The 26,403-nt window shown below is 43.5% G+C and overlaps 1 protein-coding gene across 2 annotated transcripts in view; it reads right to left on the reverse strand.

The window, feature by feature from the left end:
• Positions 1–20,603: 20,603 nt before the first annotated feature.
• The window catches only part of GMEB1 (glucocorticoid modulatory element binding protein 1), a 38,223-nt gene continuing 32,423 nt past the window's right edge, over positions 20,604–26,403 (reverse strand). For both annotated transcript variants that reach the window (XM_051988029.1, XM_051988030.1), the window contains exon 10: positions 20,604–22,796. In XM_051988029.1, the coding sequence (XP_051843989.1) occupies positions 22,096–22,796 (701 nt within the window). In that variant the 3' untranslated portion in view covers positions 20,604–22,095. The remainder of the gene's footprint in view (positions 22,797–26,403) is intronic.

Raw genomic sequence — 26,403 nt, forward strand, 5'->3', positions numbered from 1 at the left:
ACCTACCAGTCATATCCTCACAATGAAATAAAGCACAGAGTTGCACCCATTCAGAACTACTCACTAAGAACATCTCTCAGGAGGTCCTCAGAGCTCCAGGATGCCCCCCAATTAAGACGTGTAGAGAGGAAGAGAAAGCCTCTTGGGACTGAGAACCCCTGCAGAGAGCTTGGCTGAATGAGAGACACTGAATTGAAGCTACCCTCTTACACACAATATCCCAATCTTTTTAGGCAGCTTGGTGGCCTCAGTGACAGTTCACAAGACCGCAGCTCAAATGCAATCAATCAGCATTTATTAAGTGCCTAACATTTGCTATGTATTAACTGGAAATTACTGTAGAAAGTTGCATTTATGGGGTTTTTTCTCTTTCCTAAGATTTTGTGCAAAAGAGTCTACATATTCTGGTTCTTTCTTTTCTTTTAACTTTTTCCCTTGGTTTTGTTTTGTTTTTCTCCTTTAGGCTGTAGTAATAGAGGGAAATTAACTAGAAATTAACTCAACTGGAAATACATAAGAGGTGGAATCTAATGAGACAATATACGAACAAGTATGTACAAATCAAGTCATATACAGCGCAAATGGGAGATAATTAGCAAAGGGAAGCATTGGAAGAGTTCAGTCTGGGAATGTGTTCTCTTTTCCCCATGTACTACTTCCCTGGGTGATTTTATCAGCTGCTGGAGATTTAATCACCGCCTCTTTGCTGATGATCTGTCCTCAGCTCTTCCTTTCCTGCTCCCACCTCTCTGTTGACCTCCAGTCACTTCCAAATGCTTTTCAGTCCAGAGCAGAGTCCGTTACCATTCCCCCCAAACCCTCCCTCTCCCATCTACCTTCCCTTTTCCTGTTGCGGGCAACCGGGCTGGATGGGGTGTTCCGGGAGGGCTGGCTCAGCTCTCACCTGTGGCTCCAGGAAGCCGCACCCTGGTAAATCTTCTCAGCACGTGGCCTAGACCAGGTTGAGGATAACCTCACAGGCCTTAAATCTGTCAAGGAGTTAGGAGTCTACCTGAAGCTTGTAAAGACTTGCTCCAGTGAATGGGTGGATGAACCATTTTTTCCAACAGCCCTGAAGGTGACTGGAGCGGATACTGTGGAGCGCTTAGAGCTTGGTCCTGCACTGACTGCATCCTGGGCATAGTCAGGGAGAGAGCGGCTGATGACCTTGTATCACATTTACATCCCATTCACCCACAAGTTTAGATATCACATTATGATGTCATCAGTCCTATTAGAAAAGTAAGGACCATCAACTGGATTCTTCATTATCTCTTACCCCCACATCCAAGTCCGCCTGCCTAGCTGGATTTTCCTGGGAAATAACCTTTCTCCCTCAGTTTTCCCAACTGTAAATTAACAGCAATTAAAATTGGGAAAAGTAAAAGATATTTTTAAAGCATTTTGCAAATGTTTAAAGTACTATACAAATGCTGCTATAATTGTGGTTATGATTACACTTGTATCCTTGACCTTTGAAATATTAGGGGAGGGTAGAAAATTCCTCCCCATAAATCTTTTCAGCTTCCTCTGTATATTAGATCAAGCTCCAAGATTGGCACTTAGTAGGTGCTTAATAAATCTGGACTAGAACTTTTAGATAAGAATGGCTCCAGTGTGAGGGTCCTGAGAGGTTGCAATCTGCCCTCCTTGCAGAGAGGAGGCCCTCATTAACAAAATCAGAAATCCCTGAAAGCATCCCTACAAACAGTGCCCTAAGACCAGCAAGGAGCCCACTTTAGGGCCCCTGTCGGGTGTTGTCAGGTGGATGCCTCCTAATACATTATTCATCACTTTGCTACCACTTGCTACAACCCAAAGCTATTATTCATGGATCAAATGTCTCTCCCAAAGGTTTAGTTTGCTTCCTAGAGGAAGGAGGTACTAGTCCAGCTGGCTCTCCCTCCACTGTTCCAGCTGACATTTACATACCCCTTAAAAGCTTATAAATCCCTCTGAATACATTATATTTAAGCTCATGGTAGACAGAGAACAATCCTGTGAGAGGACTCCTCCAGCTAGTATCTCCATTTTATAGAAAAATAAACTGAGGCTCTGTGAAGTTAAACACTTTGTCCAGGGCCATAAAACTAGCAGGAATCTAAGGCAGGAAAGTTACAGAAACAAAGTGCGGGTCAATCTATTGACGAATGGGCCAAAAAATTTGAGGTAGATGAAAGAAATGTAGAGGTGGCCAGTGGCTAAAATGTTGATCCTGAATTCAAAGTCTGCCTCAGACACTTAGCAGGTAAGTCATTTAACTTGCCTGCCTTGGTTTCCTCACCTGTAAAGTGGGGATGGTAACAACACCTGCTTCACAAGATTGTTGTAAGGGAAAAAAGAGATGATATTTGTAAAGTTGCAAACCTTAAAAAACTATATAAATGCTAGCTATGGTTATCTATTACATTATACTAATGTAACAGCTACTTTCTTTTCTGGTCATATATATTTGTATGTGTATATACTTCATATATGTGTATGCATTATATGTATGATATAAATAGTTCATATATGCATATATTATATGTATAATATAAATATTTCATATATATGTACACACATACATACTCACATGCTTAATGAAGTTCTTTAAGCCATTAATCATGGATTATCATGGAAAGCAATTGGTGTGGAAGTAGTAGATCAGACTCTGCATCTGGAATCAGGAAGACGAGTTCAAACACTTACTATCTATGTGACTGGGCAAATCACATAACTTCTATCTGCTTCAGTTTCCTCAGTTATAAAATAATAGCACCTTTCTGGATTTTGAGGAGGCAGATAATATTTATTAAAAGCACTTAGTGCCTAGTATATAGTAAATAAAGGCACTCAATAAATACTTATTCCCTCCCTCTACTTTTTATGTACAGGCCCTTGTTGGCAAATGTGTTGCAGCCTACCATGTGTCCCTGGTGCCTTTAGGAGTGGCTAACATCCATTCTTCCCCCAGCGGTAGTGCTCAATGACCCTCAGCTGCATCACATCATTGGAAGAATATTGGTGTTAGAAAAGTGAGTTACTATCAGGGGGAAGCTTAATTGGGAATTGAAAACAAAGAGCATTTTCCCAAATGCAATCCAGCTCAATTTCCTCCCATTAAATTTTTGGTCAATTGATATGAGCAGCTGATATTTATCCAGTCCTTTAAGGGTTGGAAATTTAATCTAATTTAATTTATTGAATTATGAATTTATTTAATACTCTTGTAAGGCAGATGAAGATGAGGATGAGAATTATCACCACCACTATTCTTCAAAGGAGAAATATAATAAATATCAAGGAGGGGAAGGGTCTTCCTGATTCCAGTTCCAGTATTCTAACCCAATATGCTATAAAGTGTCTTTGCCAAACTCAATGTAATGATCAACAATTATATAACATTATTGGGGTTATGTTATTGTTAAAATAAAGAAAAGAAAAAAAAATAAGACTTTTACAATAGCCACCATCTTGTAATTACTGAAAATGATGTGAAAATTTCTCAGATAAAAATTCCAGCCTACAATTTCTCCCTCCTCGTGCTCATTGTTGATTGTCCATTTTCTTGTCTAAGACAGGTACTGATATAACTCACTCTATGTATGGCCCATAAACTATGTGTACATAGTTGTCTCCCTCATTAGGCTATCTTGAGAACAGGAACTGTCTTACCCTTCTCTGTATCCCCTTACAGTACCTGGCATGTAGTAGGAACGTAATAAGTGCTTATTGATTGAGCAAAAACCAAACAAAAGATTTTCTGTCTGATCCCGAAGGCAATAGGAAATCACCAGAGTGAGCCAATGGCTAGACCATTTAATTTTTTTGTTTACCTCTAGTAATCTCAGTTTAAAATGTAAATAATCTCAGAATACTAATCTATTATCAGGAACCATCACTTTATCGTTGGGTATTTTCTCAGATAATCTAACAAAGCCTAGAGTGAACTCAATGTTCATCTTAATCAGCTGACCAAGGAATTCTTCAAATTCCTTTTGGCCTCTATGTATCATTTCAAAGATGATGGAAGTCAGATTACCAGAGAAATAACAGTGGCCAAAGCCGCCACTGACCCTGAGCATTTCACTGGCTCGCCCGGATCACACAGCCACTGTGATCCGGCCTAGAACCCAGCTTGTGCTGACTCCAAGCCCCACTAACGCTAGTCTTTCTCAGCTTCTAGCAATTCTGTGGCATTGTAGGGTTTGCTAAAAGCTTTACAAATTTCTGCAACAATCCTGAGACTGTTTTTGTATTGTCCCCATTTTACAGATGAGAGAATGGAGGCATATAGAGTTAACTCAGTCATTTAATTGCCACCAGCTGAGAGGGTCACGGTCTCACCAAAGGGCCCACTCAGCAGATCTGAAACTGTAGATCTCCAATAGAACCTATCTTTTTACTCTCCCTCTCATCCCTTTTCCCTCTACTCGAAAATTACTCTGGTAATGACCTTTGTTCCTTTGACCCAATTGTAATTCTCCCAATCCATCAATCAGATTCTTCTTTCACCTGACTCCATGCCCAGTCTCATCATTAGTTAGGCTTACTAACTACTCTCCTAGAATCCCTTCTCCGACTGACCTTCAATATAATTTGTCCTGTGAATAGTGTGATATATAATGAAGATAAAATGGTGAATAATGTGATATATAATAAATATAAAATAGTGAATAATGTGATATATAACAAATATATAATAGTGAATAGTGTGATATATAATAAATATGTAATAGTGAATGTGATATATAATAAGTATATGATAGTGAATAGTGTGATATATAATAAATATATAATAATGAATGATGTGATATATAATAAATATATAATAGTGAATAGTGTGATATATAATAAGTATATAATAGTGAATAGTGTGATATATAATGAAGATAAAATGGTGAATAATGTGATATATAATAAATATAAAATAGTGAATGTGATATATAACAAATATAAAATAGTAAATAATGTGATATATAACAAATATATAATAGTGAATAGTGTGATATATAACAAATATATAATACTGAATAGTGTGATATATAATAAATATATAATAATGAATGATGTGATATATAATAAATATATAATAGTGAATATGATAGATAATAAGTATATAATAGTGAATAGTGTGATATATAATAAATATATAATAGTGAATATGATAGATAATAAGTATATAATAGTGAATAGTGTGATATATAATAAATATATAATAATGAATGGTGTGATATATAATAAATATATAATAGTGAATATGATATATAATAAGTATATAATAGTGAATAATGTGATATATAATAAGTATATAATAGTGAATAGTGTGATATATAATAAGTATATGATAGTGAATGATGTGATATATAATAAATATATAATAGTGAATATGATATATAACAAATATATAATAGTGAATAGTGTGATATATAATGAAGATAAAATGGTGAATAATGTGATATATAATAAATATAAAATAGTGAATAATGTGATATATAACAAATATATAATAGTGAATAGTGTGATATATAATAAATATATAATAGTGAATGTGATATATAATAAGTATATGATAGTGAATAGTGTGATATATAATAAATATATAATAATGAATGGTGTGATATATAATGAAGATAAAATGGTGAATGATGTGATATATAATAAATATATAATAGTGAATATGATATGTGATAAGTATATAATAGTGAAGATGGCCCCAGAGGTCTCAGAGAAAGGTTGGTGCCCCAGAAGGATCTCTCACAAGATCCTGCCATATCCCAAAGGTCATAGTCCCTATGCTTTCCTTGAAACATTACTCGATAAATTTGCAATTTAATGGAGGAGATAACATAGAAACAAGCATATACAACAAGTTATATACAAAATAAATAGGAAGAAAATAACAGAGGGAAGGTACTAGAATTAAAAGCATTTGGGAAAGGTTCCCAATAAAAGATAAGATTTTAGCTGGGACTTAAAGGAAGCTAAGCAACAAATTTACCTCTAAATTGGGTCCCAATAGTCCTTCAATGGTCCTTTTGGGATCTAGTTCCCCACTCTCCTTCAAGACCAACCAACTGAGATAACCAGGATCAATCAATAAGCATAAATAATAGATTAAGCCTATTATATCCGTACTTCAAATATAGAAGATGGCAAAGGGCATATCCCTTCCTCTAGGGGTTTACAATCTAATGGGGTACAGAAATAAAGAAATAGGTACAAAAATGCTACATTTGGAGGACCAGGGGAACTCCAAGGTTGTCTGTTCCTACCTCCTTTTATTTTGATTTTGAGGGAACTGGGTCCAGGGATCCAGGGGTGTGCTCCAGCCCAGGTTCTATACCTAAACCAGGTAGGTTGAAAACAGAGAAAGAAAATTATAGACCAATCTCCCTAATGAATATTGATGCTAAAATCTTAAACAAAATATGTATTATTATTAAATTAATTAATTATTAAAATAAAAATTAAATAAATAAAATAAAATAAATAAAAAGATTACAGAAAATCATCCCCAGGATAATACATTATGACCAAGTAGGATTTATACCAGGAATGCAGGGCTGGTTCAATATTAGGAAAACTATTAGCATAATTGACTATATCAATAACCAAACAAACAAAAACCATATGATCATCTCAATAGATGCAGAAAAAGCATTTGATAAAATCCAACATCCATTCCTAATAAAAACACTTGAGAGCATAGGAATAAATGGATTTTTCCTTAAAATAGTCAGGAGCATATATTTAAAACCTTCAGTAAGCATCATATGCAATGGGGAAAAACTGGAACCTTTCCCAGTAAGATCTGGAGTGAAGCAAGGTTGTCCACTATCACCATTATTATTCAATATTGTATTAGAAACACTAGCCTCTGCAATAAGAGTCGAGAAAGAGATTAAAGGAATTAGAGTAGGCAATGAGGAAACCAAACTATCACTCTTTGCAGATGATATGATGGTATATCTAGAGAACCCCAAAGATTCTACTAAAAAGCTATTAGAAATAATTCATAATTTTAGCAAAGTAGCAGGATACAAAATAAATCCCCATAAATCCTCAGCATTTTTATACATCACCAACAAAATCCAACAGCAAGAGATACAAAGAGAAATTCCATTCAGAATAACTGTTGATACCATAAAATATTTGGGAATCTATCTACCAAAGGAAAGTCAGGAATTATACGAGCAAAACTCCAGCAGGTACTCTTCCCACCAATGGCATCAGTCCTGTCTCCATTCTGCCAGTCCTGCTGGGATCCCCTTTTAGGCAATAATTCCTATTCTTCCTAAGATTAATGCCTTTATTTGAACCCATTCTACCCCCATCTTCTCCAGCAGTGGTCCCTTAGAGAGTTTTCCATTTCTTGGAAGTAAGACTTGAGTCCCTCTCCACTGACCCTTTTCTTGCTCAGACTTCCCTGAACCTCAAAAAGCCTTCCTTTGAACCTCCAACTCCATCCAGAAGCATCTTCTATCTCTCTTTTTCACCACTAAATTTCTTGCAAGTTTTCCTCCTCCTCAGCTCCTCCAAATCTGTATTCCTTTGCCTCCATTGCTTTTCTGAGACTGCCCCTCAAACTTCAGTGAATCCTAAGAGCCCTCTCCAGGGGCCTTTTCTCCATCATCATTCATCTTGACCTTTCCAAGGTACCTGCTACAGATGCCTTGGTGTAAGAGGTACCCTTTTATCCCAGCTCTCTTACCTCCTCATCCCGTCCACCCAAGTTTCTATCTTTGTCTCTTGTCTTTGAATATTGTCTCCCTTGGCAATCTCATTCTTCCCAGGGATTTCAGTGACCATCATGATAACTTTCTAGTCTTTGGTGCTACAGACTGTACCTGTAGCTTTTTATAGTTCATCTCTACCTGGATGTCCATGCTCAGCTCAAATCCAATATATCCAATCTTGAGTATATTGTCTTGCCCATCACTTCTGATTTTATCATTTGTTCATACCAGATTGGTATGGTTAAATCGTCAATACCATTGACCTCATCTCCCTAGTTTTTAATCTTTCTTTGCCCTTACCTTTCATATCCAATCAATTACCAAGTTCTGGTCATTTGAATTCAAATATGTGCCTTCTTTCTTCCTATTGTCAACAACATTGTACAGATGTTTACATTCAACTACCTGGATCATCAAAATAGCGTCTGATAATCCGTATATATAATCTTCAGCACCTAAAGTCCCCTACTTCTGCAAAAGGAGAAAAGCATATTTTCATAGCCCTCTCTCTCTGATGGGTGTTAGATATTTTAAACATTTCATAGAAAAGTCACAGGGACTTTCCAAAGCAAGTTGATCAGCATAATTTCATGTAGATATGAGACCTTAAATAGTAATCTCTAAAGAGAATAAATGAAAATAACAAAGAAAGCTTGCTCAGGGCCTGGGGAGTGATGATGAAAGGGAAGTGGGATAATCTCCAGAGCCTGGCCCTTTCTCCATAAAGATCAGTTTCACCCTAGATTCTAAGTCAATTCTGACTTAATTGAGAGAGGCTTGGCTTCCAAAAACAGGGAGGTGATCTCTCAATGTACTCCACCCTAGTCAAATCTAATCTCAGTCATTCAACAAGCATTAATTCAGTGTTTACTGTATGCCCTTGAAGGCAACTAGGTGGCAGAAGGAAATCAGAAAGCCTTTTCCTAGCTGGGTGACCCTGGGCAAGTCACTTAACCCTGTTTGCCTCAGTTTCCCCATCTGTAAAATGGGATGGGGAAGGAAGCATCTTTGTCAAGAAAACTCCAAATGGGGTCACGAAAAGTCAGATACACATGGCTAAGCAAGGGAGTCCCTATACTTCAGAGCTCACAATCTACTGGAGGAGAAAATTTGGCTACATATGTGCAGGCAATAGCAGGGGAGAGAGAGAAGAGCTGCCTGTTGAAAGTTGCATTTAATGCTTTTTTTTTTCTTTCTTAAAATTTTGTGCAAGAGTCTATATACTCTCTTTGGTTCTTTGTTTACTTTTTCCCTTGCTTTTTTTCCCCTTCAGAATGCATGGAGCAGGATGTAGGGGAGGTCTGGAGTAATAAAGAGAGATTCCTTCCTCACTTTCCCTGAATTTATTCCTGAAGCAGTTAAATTGCCTTGAGGCAAAGGCAAGTAAACTGTTCTAAATCCTAATAGGGAAAGAGAAGAGCTCTCGGATTAGGCAAAGAGAGAAAGGGAAAGGAGCCTTTGGGGGGTGGGACAGGGGAGCTCGGAGCCAAGATTCCTTAGGAATGACTTTGAGCTGGTTCTAAGGAGAGAGCTGGCAGTTCTAGAGACAAGAACTTAGACCATTGTTCATCAAACCTGAGAAGAGCAGGCCCAGTGAGTCAGATGTGAGATCTCAGGGCTTTAGTCAGTCAACAAACATTTATTAAGCTTATACTGTGGAAGAAGCTAGGGTTTCTACCTGCCTCGGTGTCCTGCTCTGTGACATGGAGATAATAATAACACCTACTTCCCATGGGCTGTTGTAAAGATTACTCAATACAGTGTCTAGCACATAGTAGGCATTTAATAAATGCTTATTTCCTACCTTCCTTAGCTTAGCACAGTGCTTGGTATATAGTTGGTGTTTAATAAATGTTTATTAAAGAAAGGAAGCCAATAAATAGACAATAAGTGTTTATTGTCTATTTATTGGCTTCCTTTCTTAATAGAGGTAGGAAATAGAGCTAAAGCTTGAATCTAGGCTCTCTCTCATTCAGCCCAGTACAGGCAATTTTCAATTAGAAGCATTTCTCTTCACTGTTCTATTGAAAACTTACGAAGGTCACCAGTGACCCGGATCACCTAATCCTATGACCTTTTTTCTGTCCCTATCCTCCTAGATTTCTTTAGCTTTTGACAGACTAATCATTCCTCTTTCTTCTCTCTCTCCATCCCCACCCCCCTGGCCCTGAAGATCTTTTCTCTCTGCTTCAGAAACATTATTCGCCCGGGTCTCCCGGAGCTCCCTAATTAGCTCCTTCTGTTTCTCCCTTTCCTGGTTCCCCTGGGTATGGCCTCAACCTTCTTGCCTCTTGACAATCTCATTTACTATTCCCAAGGTTCCAGCTGTCAGCTCTGTGCTGATGATTCTCAAATCTACGGCCTGGGCCGGCCTCACTGCAAAATTCTAGTCTAGCTGGTATTTCCATTTGCCCCCTGTGATGTCCCCCTCTTCCCAACTCCCCTTCCCTAAACTCAACATTTCCCAAATAGGATTTATTGTCTTTCCTTGTCAATTTCTCTCTCTCTCTCTCTCTCTCTCTCTCTCTCTCTCTCTCTCTCTCTTCTCTCTCTCTCTCTCTCTCTCTCTCTCTCTCTCTCTCTCTCTCTCTCTGTTTTTTTCTCTTTTTTTCTCTTTTTCTCTCTTTCTCTTTGCTGAGGCAATTGAGGTTAATCAACTTGCCCAGGATCACACAGCCAGAAGTGTTAAGTGTCTGAGGCCAATTTTGAACTTAGGTCCTCCTGACTTCAAGGGTGGTGCTCCATCCACTGCACCACCTAGCTGTCCCCCTTCTCAGTTTTTCTGACTGTTATTGTGGTCAGTGGTCCTGCTATTCATGGGGTCTTTAGGATTATCATTGATTCTTTCTTCTCCTATATCTCTTGCATCCCATAAGTTCCTGGGTACATTCAAATTCATCTCCTTAATATTTTTCATATTTCTTTATTACTATCACCAACCTTAGTCTTACCTCATGACAGCTCTTCCTTGTAAAAAAGGGCAGGATTTAGTCCTACCAAATTCCTTTTATGACACAGATATGGTGTTGACACCGAAACCAGGTAGGGTCAAAGTAGAGAAAGAAAAGGGCAGGATTTGTGCTAACTATTTAAATCACTTTCCCTTCCAGTGTTGGACAGTTTGGTGTGAAATGGATATGAGGTTGGACCCGAAGTCAGAAAAATTCCTTTCTGCATTCAAATCTAGGCTTGGACACTGTGCGAACCTGGTCAACTCAGTTTCCTCCTCTGTAAAATGAGCCAGATAAGGAAATAGCAATACCATTCCAGTATCTCTACCAAGAAAACTTCAAAGAGGGTCATGAAGAGTCATAGATGTCTGAACCCCAACAACTGCTCCAATCCACCCTTCACAAAGCTGCCATAACAATCTGTTTTATAAGAGCGATCTGGTCCTTGCCTCTTGGATAAAGCTGAGATTTCTTGGCATGACCTTCCATCTTCCAATGTCACCCTTCCCTCCCAGAGATATCTCCTATTATACTTGCCTCCATGAGGTTCCTAGATGGTTCAGTGAGTAGAGATTTAAGCCTGAAGTCAAGAAAATCCAGCCTCAGACACTTACGGTATAATCCTTCTCCACAGTAAAATGGGAATAATAATAATAGCATCTACCTTATAGGGATGTTGTCAGGATCAAAAGGGATCATATATACTGAGTGTTGGGTTCAGGGCCTGACCATGATTCCTTCCTTCCATGCACTCTATACTTCGGCCAAACTGGACAAGTCTTTGACTTGTTGTAACAAACTATCTGGTTCTGGTTTGGCACTAAGCCTTGAATACCCTTCCATTCTCTTTTTGCCTTAACTTTTAATTTTAATTTAATGTAGAATTACTACTATTCCCCTTTTTAAAAATTTGAGGCAATTGGGATTAAGTGAATTACTAATATTACTTAAAAAAAAAATATTATTTGAAATCAGATTTAAACTCAGATCTTCCTGACTTCAGAGCCAGTGCTCTATCCACTACGTCAGCTAAATAAGCCCAACTACTATTACTTTCAAGCTCATCTCAAATGCCATCTCCTTCAGGAAACCTTCCTGGGGATGCTCTTCCTCCAACTAATACAAACCTTCTCCCTCCAGCTTCATATAGCACATTATTGTACTTTTCTAAGGTTCTTATCATGTAATGTTACATGTTAGAGTTCTGTACCTAAGTTTTGTCTTCCCACTGCATGTATACTCTTTGATTGCAAAGGGCTATGTGCTAACTAGATTTTATATTTCCCCAGCATCTATATCTGGGCTCTGTATACAATAGGCATTTAATAAATGTTGATTGATTGCAATTGGGAAGCATCATAAAACTCCACTGGATTTTTATGTCCTCAACATTACTGAAATAGGACCCAGCTTCTTCAACCGTGGTTCACGATCCCATATGGAATTTCATAATTGATGTGGAGGTCATGAAATTATGGTTTATTATCAGGAAATGTTTGATTTGTAAAACTATTTTATATACCTGGGGTCATGTAAAATTTTCTCAGAAGAAAAGGGGTAGCAAGTAGAAAAAAGTTTAAGAAACCCTAAAATAGAAGAGCAAGTCAAGCACTATAATTTGTAGGAAGGAGATGCACTAGGGACAAAAAATATCTGAAAAAAGACAAACCTAGGCTGGCAGTGGTAAAAGAATCAAATCTTTACCAAAATCCCTGGAGAAAGCCCAATAACAAGCTTTCTTAGTGCAAAAAAATACAAAATCTTCTAAATGGCCAAGAACCACACTTGGAAAACCCTCAAATTTCATCTGATAGACTTCAAGGCAAGAATTAAAGTTAGTTAGTACTTTCTTCCAGCTCCTCATATTGTCCAGTAGGTGCTTCTATCTGGTAAGTTGTTGCTATCCACCCACTAGAATGGAAACTCCTTAAGGCCAGGAACTGTCTTTTCCCTTTGAATCCTCATTTTTTAACTCAGAGTTTTGCACACAGTAGGCACTTAATAAATGTTAAGCCAGGGCAGCCAGGTGGCACAGTGAATAGAGCACCAGCCCTGAAGTCAGGAGGACCTGATTTGAACTCAGGCATTTTAGCACTTCCTAACTGTATGACCCTGGGCAAGTCACTTAACCCCACTTGCTTCCGCAAATAAATAAATAAATGCTAAGCCAATGCATGTATTATGCCATATATTTTTATGTATATATTTGTATATTTATTATGTAATATTCTATTAATTTGCCAATTTTGGAGCACCTTAGATGGATCAGTGGATAGAGCACAGGACCTGGAGTCAGAAAGTCTCATTTTCCAGAGATCAACTGTGGTGTCCAATACTTACTAACGGTGTGACCCCAGACACATCACTTAACCCTGTCTGCCTCAGTTTCCTCATCTGTAAAATGAGCTGCGAAGGGAATGACCAACCTCTCTAATATCTCTATCAAGAAAATGCTAAAATGGGGTCCAAGGAAGAATGGACCATGACTATGAAACAAGCGCACTGAGCCCGAGTCTCTTTGGAAATATAGAATGATATGGTGTTGGACTCTTTACAAACTGTTAAGTCATTAGAGTTGATAGAGACAATAATTATCTAATTTAGCATGATTGATCTGATCCTACAAGGAGATGTTATGGGCCAGAAGAAACAAGGTACTAAGTAGAACTGATAGACAATAATGCTTGTGTTCACACCTTTAGAGAGCTCATATAAGGAAGAAGTATCTAAGTACTCATTGGAGTTCACAAGTATGAGAGAGTCACAAAGTTAACTGTGTAACTGTGAATTCACACCTCCCTTGAAGCTCTTAGGGCCAGAGAGCACGCTGGGAGAAAACCCATAATACGGCTTTCCTAGCTAGTTGACTTCTGCTGAGCTTAATAATAACTGCCACTTGTATAGTGCTTTTTAAGGCTTAGGAAATAGTACGTATATAAAACCTTTTACGAATATATATACATATTACATACATATATACACAAATGTGTGTATAATGTGAGCTTAATATGGGCACTTACAGGTTGGATACGGACATGGATTCCTGTTTTACAAAAGGGAAAGAAACCAAAATTCCTAGGACTAAGTGACTTGTTCATAAATCACACAATTGGAAAGGCTCGGAGACGAATTCTGAACCCAGGATTCCATTCACTGCCTCCTGACGCCTAAATGTACCCAAATCTTTCTTCTTCAGGCTCAGCTCAGCTCCACTCCAGATTTGTCTCCTCTAGGAAGCCTTTCCTGATCTCTTGCTCCCCTCAGGGTTTTTTACTTCTTCCTACAGCAATGTGAATCTTTCTTTTGTTCCTATTGTCCTCAATCTTATTTTATACCTTTTTTACCCCTGAGAAATTAAGAGTTTTTATTTTTTTTTAATTTGGCACATGAATATTCAATTCAATTCATGAAACCATCATTAAATAGTTATATACAAAGCCAGCCCCAAGCTCTCCCGGTGGTCTTCCCCTTAATAGCTCCCCAACCTTTAACCTCACACCCAAATCAGCAAGTCTGTCCTAGAAAGAAGGTCAAGTGTGAACAGCTGGGCAGGCCCCGTTTCTGGGATCCCAGAACAACTGGAGTAGTCCCAGAAAGGGGGGGGGGGTGTTGCTTAGCTGGAGCCCTCCCCACATCCTCTCCTCCTCACACCTGGGGCTATCTAAAAACCTTTTTTTCTTCCTGTCCCAATCTTCTTTCTAGCTGTGAGATCTTAGAAAAGTCACTTAACTTGCCAATGTACCAAAAACTGGGTGTGGGGGTTGGAGGAGATACTAAAAAAGCTCATTCCGCCCTGCCAACTGCCAGCTTCCTATTTTTAACTCATTCTTCTTGCTAACTAGGTGCTAATCTCAGTTATTTTTACACTCGTGAAGGGACTACAATTGTTGTCAGCACCCTCTCAACTCAGCCCCCTCTCAATCAGGGCCGCTGGAAGATGTTTTTGTGATGATCCCTCCAGAATCTCACAAACCAGCAGGGCGACCAGCCCCGGTACTTGACCTTTCAGAACTCCCCAGCCCCTGTCTCACAGGGAGGGCTGAGCAATATTTGTTTGAAAAGAAGTTCCCTACAGAAATGATTTTACAATTCTGGATCCATTCCTAAAAATACAAACCTGGGGCAGTGGATAGAGCATCAGCTCTGAAGTGGACCTGAGTTCAAATCTGCTCTCAGACACTTAGCACTTCCTAGCTGTGTGATCCTGGGCAAGGCACTTAACTCCAATTGCCTCAGCAAAAAAGAAAAAAAATCTGTTTCATTGGTAAATAAAAAAATGGGCCTGAAAACACCTCAGAAAGGTTCCACCTGGAGGCTGAGGAGATGCTATGAGATCAAGCTCCTTCTGCAATGAGCCTTAGTCAGTGCCAGAAAGGGAAGTAAATGGGAGCACAGACCTGGAGTCAGGAAGTTCAAACCCAGCCTCAGACGCTGAGTAGCTGTGGGATTTTGGGCAAGTCACTTAAAACTGTTAGCTTCAGTATCTGTAAAATGAGAATAGGAAGAATTTTCTCTCCCAGGGTTGTCGTGAGAGTGATTGAGATAATAATTGAATAATGCAGTGCCTATCGTTATTATTAATTATAATTATTTATGCTATTTATAATATTTTATTTTTATAAAAACACATCAAATAACTATACATTATATATTTTTGAATAGATCTTATTTTATACATTTTTATATTTTATAAAATATATTACATTTTATTAAATATATAAAATGTTACATTTTATTAAAGATATAAAATATATTACCTTTTACAAAAATATGTAAAATATAGTTTATATTTATATTATTATTAAATATAAAATTGGCTAAGAAAGGCTTCTTAAACATTTCCACTCTTTTTGCCTGAGAAATTTTCATCTGACCTTGCGTAGATAGGTATATAAAAATAGGTACACAAATCAAACATTTACTGGTTATCATAATTTTGCGACTCCCACATTCAGTTACGAGACTGGGGTCATGAACCACAGTTTAAGAAGCTGGGGGCTAATGTGCCAGAGCTCAAAGAAGAAAGAATGGATCCTAAGGTGGGATTTGAATCCAGGACCTCATGACTTGGAACACAACAGTGTCTATTATACTTTGAGAGATGAGCTTTCTGCCTGGTGGGGAGGGGGCCTGACTCCTCACCTAGCTGGCACTTGGCCCTTCTGCAGGCTCTGCCCAGCAACCTGGAGAAGGGCAGGGTGAGGATATCATACATCCTTAGGTGGGTGGGTGAGATTCAAGTTCCAGGCATTAAGCTATTGTGTAGCATTTGGGAGTTATTTCAAATTTAATTTTATTTGCAAAGCAAGATCCACCTGCTCATGCTTCCATGTCATCTCCCCACCCCCCACCCCAATAAGAAAACAAGGAGGTTGTGATTTGAGCGCTGGGGGATGGGAAATCCAGGCACTCATCTCCCCCAGCCCCAGGTCCTGCTGGCCTCCATCCCGGGCAGGCTCCCCACAGGGATGCTGTAGCCACGGCCCCCAAAGGCCCCGGAGAACGGGCTCGGGCCCCCGGCTCTTGGCGGCGGCCGGTGGCCGGGTATCAGAACGGATGCGATTTCATCAGTGGCGATGGCGTTCAGGAGCCATCGCCATCTGCCTGCCTGCTGCAGCTGAAGCCTCCTACATATGTTGTTCCCTCCTGTGGGAAGCGGAGCTCTTGGAGAGAAGGGGCTGTCTCCAGGATTAGCAAAAGGCCTTACAATTCTCTCTAACTCGGAGTCCGGAGAGGGTCTGAGGTTACGGCCCTGATGGCGACTTCCCGCGGCCGCTCAGGGACAACTGCACCTCGGTTACATGGTCAATTAAATGGGCTTTTGTGCAGGGATCTGAAACCCTTGGGAGAAAAAACACCCAAATAACCCACTTAGAAAAGGCTTCTCAGCAACATCGAGGGACATCTCTTCTGCTGTGATCTGAGCCCAGAGCCTGCACACTTGGTTCTAGCTCTGGGAGAGCTCCTCGAGCCTGAGGTGAGGAGTTCAAATCCTGCCTCAGACACTTAGCCAACTCTCTCTGGAGGAGTCTCTTCCCCTCAGTTTCCTCACCTGTAAAATGGGATAGTAATAGCATTTACCTACAGGGGTTGCTGTGAGGATCAAATGAGATACTTCCAATGCGGCGCACAGTGGGCGCTTAGCAAACCCTCGTCCCTCTCACTTGGATGGCGAGTGGCATCTGATGCCCACTTTAGGCACAGCAGGCCAGACCCTAGTATGTCCTGCTGGAGATCTCCACAGCCGCCTCTGAGGGGCCATAGGTAGCAATGACCCCTCTCACCAACGAAGAAGCCCAGGGACTGAGATGCTGGCGCGACTCTGGGTGCCAAGGGAATGCCAGGGGGAGCAGCTTCGTGCCAGCCAGTCCAGGGCGCCTCCTCATGCACACACGAGGCGGGATGCGGCTGGAGCCTGGCCAAGGAGGACTTTCACCCGTTTCCAGAAGTCCTAAATTCTGTCAGGACGGTGAATTTCTCCTTAGTCTTTGTCATTCCTACAGCTTCTTGTCTAATGCAGAGCCCCAGCCAATGCTTGGAGCGAGGAGTGGGGTAGGGGAGCTGGTGGGAGTCCGTCCACCTGTTCATTATATAATCAAGAGGAAGCTCCAAGAACCTAAATCGGGGAATGCTATCTTTAGGCCCTAATCTTAAGCTATAGTTTGGTTAAGTGAACAGAGAAGGGCAGGAGATCTAGCTGGGAGGCAGCGGCAAAGTGGCAGAAGGGCGGAATTTGGAGCCACAAGCCTGGCAGCTGGGGGCATCAGGCCGGGAGACAAGACCTGACTCTCTAACCAGCACTTACTGCTGTATGATCCTGGGCAAGCCCTCAAATCCTGCCTGCCTCAGTTTCCTTAACTGTAAAATGGGAGGTAAGACTAGCACCTACTCACTCGAATTGTGAGGATCAAGTGAGATAGATGATCATTGCAAAGGCTTGGATCCTACTTATTTTGTAGCAACTCTCTAATGCACTCACTAGGTAGCATAATAAAATTATTATTGTGTCCCAAAAGACAAGAACCTACATCCACAAATATATACATACACATAGAGACAGAAACATCTATCTTTTCCTAATATTTGTCAAATGTGAGGATCCAATGATCTGATCATTGTAAAGGCCTAACTCAAACTTCACTAACGCACTAATCAGCTAGCAGAGCATTATCTGTTTGGGTCTTAATCTTCTGTGAGGTCCCAAAAAGGCAAGAACCTAAAAACATTCACACATTTATACAAAGAGATAGAAACAGAAATGGAGATATTCCATCTTTGACATATGGAAAATTAAGCATTAGAGATTATCTAAGGACACTCCCAGAGAAAGGAAGGTGGTTCTAGCTTGGGAGAATGACCTCCTGCCAACGGAGACCCCAGAAGGAGGATTGTATCCAATTCTAGGAGACTCTCCCTCATTACCCAGCTTGTCCACCTTGGTCCCTTGGGGAAGGGAAGAGCTCTGGAGTGTGTGTTGCCTAAAACAACTAGGTTCCAGGTTGTGGGAAGTTTTTGAGACCAAACAGATGATCCAGGTAAGGGGACAGTGGATGCTTGTGACTCTCACCACTTGTAAGGAAGGAGATGAGGACGCAGCTGGGAGGGATGTCCAAGACACTAGCCCACAGCACAACGTCCACCCGGAAGGGCCATTTCCCTTGCCCTCTGGGGGCTAAAATTGTATATTCCCCACTTTCTCCTCCCTCCCTAATTTTCCAAACTCAGGCTTTTCTGTGCTGACCCCTCCCGCTGCTTTTCCAGGTGAAACCCAAAGGATGACATAGGACTAGAGATTATCTCTGTTGCTCAACCCTAACTGCTCCAACCCCTCCCCCAAAATAATTAACATTCATTTTCAGAGGGGCTCTGGATGTCATCTTCCCAAGCTTCTTAGGGAATGGAAGCATCTCTGAAGAGAAGCCCTTTGAGAGGTCAAGACAGCTTGCAGCTCCCCCCAAATAAGGCTATCTGGGGTGTAATATCTTCCTTCACTCATTACTCCAATCTCCCCACCTGACAGCCAGTTTACCGAGGGTAACTAAGGAAGCTCCTTCATTTCCCACTCTGCAGCTTTCCGGGACTTCATGATTTTCAGAAATTTTTTTGCAAGAGGAATTTAGCTATTAATCTCACACTTTCTCAGATAATTTCCCACCAGACCCCCAGATGTCTCCTCCTTTTACGTGCTGTGCTGCTCCCCCTTCACTTAGATGGTATAGGGGGACTTTTTTGGGGTGGGGGGAGTGGACAGGAATCGCTAAGTCTCTGAGATAGAACTTGAACTCGGCTCCCCTGACCTCGGCACTTGGCAGCGCCCCTGGCAGTTTGCTGACTCCGAGCCCTGCCCTCCTTGGCACACTGAGTTCCCAGAGATTGTCCCATTGCATGCCCCCACCTTGCCTATTTTGCCATAAACACCGTAACCAAAGCCATACCAGCACTGAGCTGGGCCTTAAGGGCCGTCCACCCCGCTCATTTTACAGGGGAGAACCCAGAGAGGGCTGAGCGGTTAGCAGGGCTGCTTTGGTCACTGGTGCCTGGCACCCAGTAAGCACTTGCACGCTTTATCATGCTCTCCTCCACCTTCAGCGCTCCGCTCGGCGCCCAGCAAGCACTTAACACTTTGGAGCACCTTTCCGCCCGGTGCCGGACACCTAGGAACAGCGTCCGAGTTTCCTGTTCTTGCATCAATGAACTCAGCTGCTTAGAAATGGGAGAGGGCGAGTCTGCTCGGCCCTTAGCTGGGAAGCAGCCCGGCCTTGGCAACAGACTGGTTCCGAAGGGCGAGCGAGAGGTGGGAAAGCAGCGAAGCTCTTTGTTTTCGCCAGGGGAACAACTCTGCTAGTGAAGAAAAATGGATTCCACCCCTGGCTAGCGAGCTTTCACCCGGGAAAAGCCCAACTGGTTCCCCATGAACAACAGTCCGTGAGGGGGACGCTTTTTTCACTCAAGGAGAGATTTTAGACTTGAAAAAGACTGCAAAGATGAATTAATCTAATCCAGCTTGGACTAGAGACCCTGATTGTTTGAAGCCAGGTCCTCACAACTGCGGGGCTGCCTCCTTCTGACCCAAGCTGTGTTTTCCAGGGGAGCTGGAAAACATTCAGAGGAAACTGAGGTCTGCCTGTGACACAACTAACTAGGGAGAGAAATCTCCAGGCCTGGCAGGTAGGTGGTCGTGGGGCAGGTAGGTTTTGTCCTGGGTTTGGAATGGGGAGGATCCGAGTCTGGAGTGTTGCTCAGATTTATGTATATAAAATCAAAATCTAACTTCTCAAGAGTTGTGAGAGATTATATAAAGCATGTTACCTCGGTGCTCCATCGATGTTACTATTATTTAGAACATGGATTTGTTTTAGACTACAGAGTAAAGATCTATCCTAGCAACCTGACATGTTACAAAAGTGCTAAATTCAGTCAGAGGGCCCGAGTTCTAATCTCAGCTCTGATGTGAGCTTCAGTTGCCTCAGCTGCAAAATGTTGGACTGAGCTGGACTGTCATGTCCACAGTCCCTTCCAGCTTGAAAGAGGACATTGTTCTGTGTACCAAGGGAGCCAACCTGCTGCTGATACTTCATTCTTCTGAAAAAAGTATCTTGGGGAACTTGGAAAGCCAGAGCCCAAACCCTGGTGGAGGCAGAAGCCTCACCTGCTGGCCTTGGAGGCCAGTTTTTTCTTCCCTTTAGCATCTACAGGGAGGGCTGAGGGGAAGGGAGGGTTCCAGGCCAGAAGCTGGGATTTTCTCGGGCCAGGAGACTCTCCATAACTAAAGTACTGCCCAGGGGCCTATAAGCCTTCTGCCCAGCCCAGGGCCCCCCCATTCCTCTCCCTAGGCCAAGCAGCTGCCCCTGCAACCTGTCAACTGACTACTTCTCCAGCTTCGGAGGTAAAGGTGGCTGCTCCAAGTAGGTGCCCTCCAGAGACAAGAAACCATGGGTCAAATTTTCCTTTTAATAAAAAATATCCCATTCCCTCAACCCTGCCTTCTTCCCTCTGGCAAGTGTGGGGGGCTCCTTCTCGGTCTGGAATCCAGCAGGTCCCCTGTATCTCCTGCACTCCAACACCAACCAGCTTCCTTCTGCCTTTTGCCACCCCCCAAATTCAAAGGCAAGAGGAAGCCAAAGGGGAAAAGAGACAGAGCTGCCCCATGTTCTAAACCCCTTAGAGAGAAAAAAGGGAAACCGAACAAAACCCCCAGACACATTATTATTGACATTCCCGGTACATTTCCTATTATATGTCACAGACAATGCTTCTTTCCTGGGGAGTCCAGCTCTCGCAGGAGGAGACATCGGCTTGGTGCCCACCAAAAGGGCCGCGTTACAGCATCAGTTTCTGCCCAGACCCAAGGCTGCTACCAGCTCAGTATCTTGCAGCAACAGCAGCATCCAAAGTAAACGAAATAATATGGTGGGAGGGGCAAATGGGACGGGGGGTTGGAGTGGGGGTCCTGCAGTTCTTATCCGAAGCCTGGAAAGGTTTGGTTTCCAGCAGATGGCCACCCGAGGTTTAGGGATGGTGATAAGGATCAGAGGAAGCACCAAGAACTGAGTGGCTGTTTTAGATTCCAAAGCCAAAAAAAAGGGGGGGAACGCTTCCAAGTCAGAGCAGCAGCTGATCTGAAGAATTCTCTTGCTCCTGGAGTTACACAATGAGAAGAAATGATGGCTTCAGAGCATGGGCTCACAAGGGAAAGGGTGAAATCATCCCCAGATCAACCAGCACCATATGGAGGAGAGCTCCGCAGCACGGGGAAGGGAGGGAGGACCAGAGTCTGACGATCGGGACTCCTCCCCCAGAAGCTGCCAAGCCTCCAGCCAGGGGCAGTGGGGAGGACCTACCTGGGGACCACGCTGCCTTGAAGGAAAGCCCTGTGGCCGCTCTCCCCACCAAGGCCCTTCCCACAGGCTGTGGCCCTCTGGGAGCCTGGGGAGCGAGGGCCCTTCTTGCCCACATCCTTGTTGAAGGACACCCCCCCATCTTCCTCTGCCAGCCTTCCCTTGGCCCTCAGGGGCCCACTCTTCCCCCCAGGAGCAAAGGCCCCGTTCTGGGCCGCACAAACACTCCCAGAGAGCAGCCTGGGCAGTGCCTCCTGGACGGGGGTCCTGGTCACCCTGCTGGCCGGCGCATCTAAAGGAAAACTCTCTAGGTGGCAGCGAGGCGGGCCGCAGAGCGGTCTCCTCCCTTCCCTCAAGAAGGGCAATCGATCTTGTCCACAGCTTACCTGGCAGGGGAGGGGGGAGACAGGGGACCAGCACGTTCAGTCACATTACTGAGATTTTTCTTCCTTTTTTTTTTTTAAATTGGAAAAACAAAACAAAACAAAAAAGGATCCTATGTGGAAATGAGCAGGACAGTGGTAAAAATGAACAAACCATTAAAATCCCAAACAAAGAATGAGTCTCCTGGCCCCCGGCCCCCAGTTAATCCTCCAGGACCACAATCTCCACATTGTGCACTTGGTGCTGGTGCTCCTCGATCTCCGCCACCACCTTCTCCTCAGTCCTCAGCTCAGTCTCCAGGATGAGGGCCTTGCCCTCGGGCTCCTCGGCCTCTGGGTCCGGGGCCGGGTCAATCTCGATGATGGTCTGCCCGTCTTCTGAAGTGCTCTCCACGGCCTGGATGGCTGAGGTCAGGCCGGACTCCATGGCCACCAGCTCCACGGGGCTCACCACCGTGGCCATGTTGCCCAGGGCGCCCCCGTCCTGCATGGCGGCCGAGCTCAGCAGCGCCAGGCTGGAGGAGGGGTGGATGGTCACTGCGTCGGGGGAGCTGGTCTTGGCGGAGGAGACGACGGTGGCGTAGCGGAAGAGCTGGGAGCCGGAAGGCAGCGTGTGCACAGTCACGGGGCTGGAGCCCTGGCTGAGGGTGGCCATGGGGAGGTTGCCCATGGAGAAGGACTGGCCCACAGGCGCTATGGCGATGGGCGAGATGACGGTGAACTGAGGCTGCTGGACGGGGGGCGAGGGGCTCAGGACGGTGGTGGAGGCGGGGCGCTGCAGGCGGGGCCTCTTGGGCGGCTTGGGGTTGTTCATGGGCATCAGGACCACGTTCTGCACAGTCTGCGCCTTCAGTCTGTGCTCCTGGGCCTGCTTCTTCTGCTCCTCCAACTGGCGTTCCAGGTCTACAAGGAAAACACAATTTTCATTTAAAGAGCAGGAAAAGTCTCTTTAGATTTTTAATGATATTTTCAAAAGATATTAATGTTTATCAACAATAACATGACAGAAGCAATATAGTGTGCCGGAGAGTGTTAGAATGGAGTTCACAAGTCCTGGATGCAAATCTCACCTTTGACTCTTAGGACCATGAACTTAGCCTCTCACAGGCAGCAGCCCACCAGGTGATCACGAACCTGCTTGCTGAGCCAAGTCCTGCACCTGAGGACCCCCGTGGGAAATATACACTCTATTCTCCCAAGACATACCCATTTCTAGACTTCCATTCTTCCTTCCCAGGGTTGGGCTCCACCAACCCTGAACAAAAGCAGCCCAAAGAGCAGATCATGGGTGGGGACCTCATTCAGAGAGACGCAAGTCTAAGTAAGGAACTTCCTGTGCAAAGTATGGCCCCAAAAAGGGCTCTGCCACGTGCTGATTGCCACTCTGACTGCAGCCACTGACTACCCTGTCCGGCGAATTACAGTTGTCCCTAGGCATGGAGAAATCACAGGGCTCCCCGCCCCAATGCCCCATGCCCATACATGTGAACACTTGTACAAATTAAGGATGCAATGCATGTACACACAGGACTATTCTCATCATGGGGCCTGGATCCATCACCTGACAGAGTACCCAGGCCGGGGTCATGCCATCTCTGACTCCCAGGTGCTCAGTCTGTCCACCCCTCTGGAGCCCTGGAATTCGGGGGAGCAGTTTTGTGCGGGAGCTTTTTCTTTCTTAACCAAGAGTTCCTCCTTCCTCCTGGCTTCAGACTAAGAGGCCTGCAAGGCTGGCCCCTGCTCCCCCTCCTCCTGAGCCTGGGTTCGTGCTCACCTGGGCTGCACTTGGGCCACCCCTGGGGCCTGTGCGCCAGCTCTGCTCTCTCACCTGTGTGTCTGGGCACTGCCAGCAGCTCCTGTCGAGGATGCCCCCCTCCCTGGCCCCATCTCCCCATCTGCAGCTGCTGAACAGGAGCTGAGTCCTTCTGGATTCACAGTCCTCTCCTCAAGGAGTTTCACTGCTCTCCCCTGGCAGGGAAGGCACTCCCTCGACACGCTGCCTCTCCTGGGGCTAAGAATGGGACACGCATGCAGCAGTGCCCTGATTTTTACCCCGTCGCCTTTCTTGCTGTTAGGTAGCATAATGGCTAAGGTCCTGGGCTCAGATGAAAGGAAGAACTGAAATCGAATCCGGCCTTAGAGACTAGCTATGTGATCTTGGGCAAGTCTTTTCATAGCCTCAGTTTTCTCATCTATAAAATGGGGATAAAAACAGTCCCATTCCACCAGACTGTTGTGGGAATCAAATGAAATTATGCAGAGTGGTTTGCAAGGCTTCAAGTGCCACGTGGATGCCAGATACTCTTTTTATGGTCTTTAGCTAAGTGGCGGAACAAAGATTCAAATCTGTCAATTTAGTGACTGGTTTTATACTCGCAGGGCAGTGGCAGGCTGTGACTAGTTTACCAATGATAACTTAGAAGAACATACTAGGACACTTCCTTGGCTGACAGCCTTACTAAACTGGTAATTTGGGAGAAAGTCAAAGATACAGTTCAACAAAATTTTAGCAAAGCATTTTGATAAAATGTCTCATGCAATTCTTGAAGAAAAGACAGAGGGATGTGAGTATACAACAGAACACTGGCCAAATGGTCAAGATTCAATAAGGTCAAGAACTTATTGAATATTAAACACCTGATTTTGGTTTGGAAGGTGATATCCAGTACGATGCCCCAGATTTGGTCTTGTGCTGTATAACAATTATCAATTACTAAGAAGACAGGATACTAAAATTACAGAAGACATAAAACTGAAAAGGGAAGAGTTAGCTATACAACCTACTGGATAAATGGATAATCAGCTGGGCTGATACGAGTCAAGATGGAAACATCTTGATGGATAAGAATTTTAGACTGGATTGAATAAAATGAAATAAAAGAATAAGAATAAAATCTTATACTTGTATTTACACTTTAAAAAAAATCAATTTCCCAAGTAAAAGAGGCAGAAGGGGCTAAATAGCAGCTGTTCTGAAAATTATTTAGGGGTCTTAATGGACTAGAAATCTCAGTATGAGTTAAGATTGTGACACAGCAGCCAGCAAAGCTAACAGCTTCTCAGGCTGCCCCCTGAAAGATGTAGAATGCTCTCTGATGTTATGACAGTTCCAGGATTGTGTTCAGCCCCACAGCTGGAATGACACTGGGATGTCAGAGAGGATTTGGGAAGACAGGCTGGGGAAAGATCTTAAGTTCCTCTTAACTAACGATCAGACGGAAAAAGGAAGATTACATGGTGGCAATGCTAAACTATGTGAAGAGCTCTTGTACAGAAGAGAGTAAATTTGTTCTGCAGGGCTCCAGAAGTAAAAACAGAAGCAGTGGGAGGAAGCTCCAAAATGGCAAACAAATTCAATAGAAGGAAAAACTCTTGTATTTAGATGGCTGCCTTGGAAGCAGTGGGGAGAGAGCGGGCCTGTCCTAAAACCGCAGGTTTCCCGAGTCTCTCTAGCAAGAGAATCCCTCGTGTCTCCTGTGCACTCCGGGCTCAGCACGTCGCTGCTCCTGGACCCTTCGAGGCCGCCTTTCACACTCAGTGTCCAAAGCACAGTCCCTCATCTTCCTCCCCGTGACCTCCTCAGAGGCAGGCAGCTGCCAAATCTCTGCAGTCTCGCTCCTGAGCCACCATGCTCATGCCAGCCTCGTCGCCTCCTACCCAGGTCATGGCTGTGCCCTTGCACCAGCTTCTCAAGTCCATCCTCCACACAGATGCCATGGGGATTTTTCTTAATGAAGCAGAGAGCTCACCCTGCCCCTCCCCATTCTGATATTTTCTTGCCTTTAAGAAAAGAGACCAATTCCCCCTTGGCTCTGAGAGCCTCCTGACCAGGCACTAGTCACTCGCCCATGCTGTGTTCCGGCTGAGCCTTGCTGTGGGACCCCATCTCCCCTTGACTATCTCTCCTCCTGCACTGCACATTCCTGTCAGGGCTTCTTCTGCTCCTTCTCTGGCTCAGATTTAAATCTGATTTAACATGGATTTAAAGTCAAAAAGCATATGTGCCAGGCACTGTGCAAAGTGCTAGTTAGATAAACAAAGGCAAAAATAAGGTGAGTTTTCAAGGAGCTCACATATTCCCATTGTTCCTTAATACCAGAGATAAAGCGACATGGGCAAGTCAAAAGAAAGGGTCAGCACTGGTGGAGAACAGTCCAAGGAGTCTGGGTCTTCTGCCAAAGGGGTGGCCTTCTGGGACCCTCTGGGGGACCCCGGCTGTGGTGGCAGGGGTCCTGGACTGGAGTCAGAAGGGAAGGCCTGGCTTCTGTTTGGACCTTTCAGCCTCTCCAGGTCTCCAGTTTCCTCACATGATGCTACGTGTCCTGGGTGTACTACACTGGCTGTTGGGAAGGAAATGCTCAAGTGAAAGGGCGCTGTCAATGAAAATGAATTTTACTATGGAGGCCCATGCCACTTTTACTTCCATTTCTGCTGGCACATCCATAGGCTCCTCCTGGAGCTGCAGACGAAGAAGCACTGAAGGGCAGGGGAGCTCAGAAGCCATCTGCTG

Source organism: Antechinus flavipes, chromosome 3 (genome assembly GCF_016432865.1).
Source record: "Antechinus flavipes isolate AdamAnt ecotype Samford, QLD, Australia chromosome 3, AdamAnt_v2, whole genome shotgun sequence".
Taxonomy (NCBI): Eukaryota; Metazoa; Chordata; class Mammalia; order Dasyuromorphia; family Dasyuridae; genus Antechinus; species Antechinus flavipes.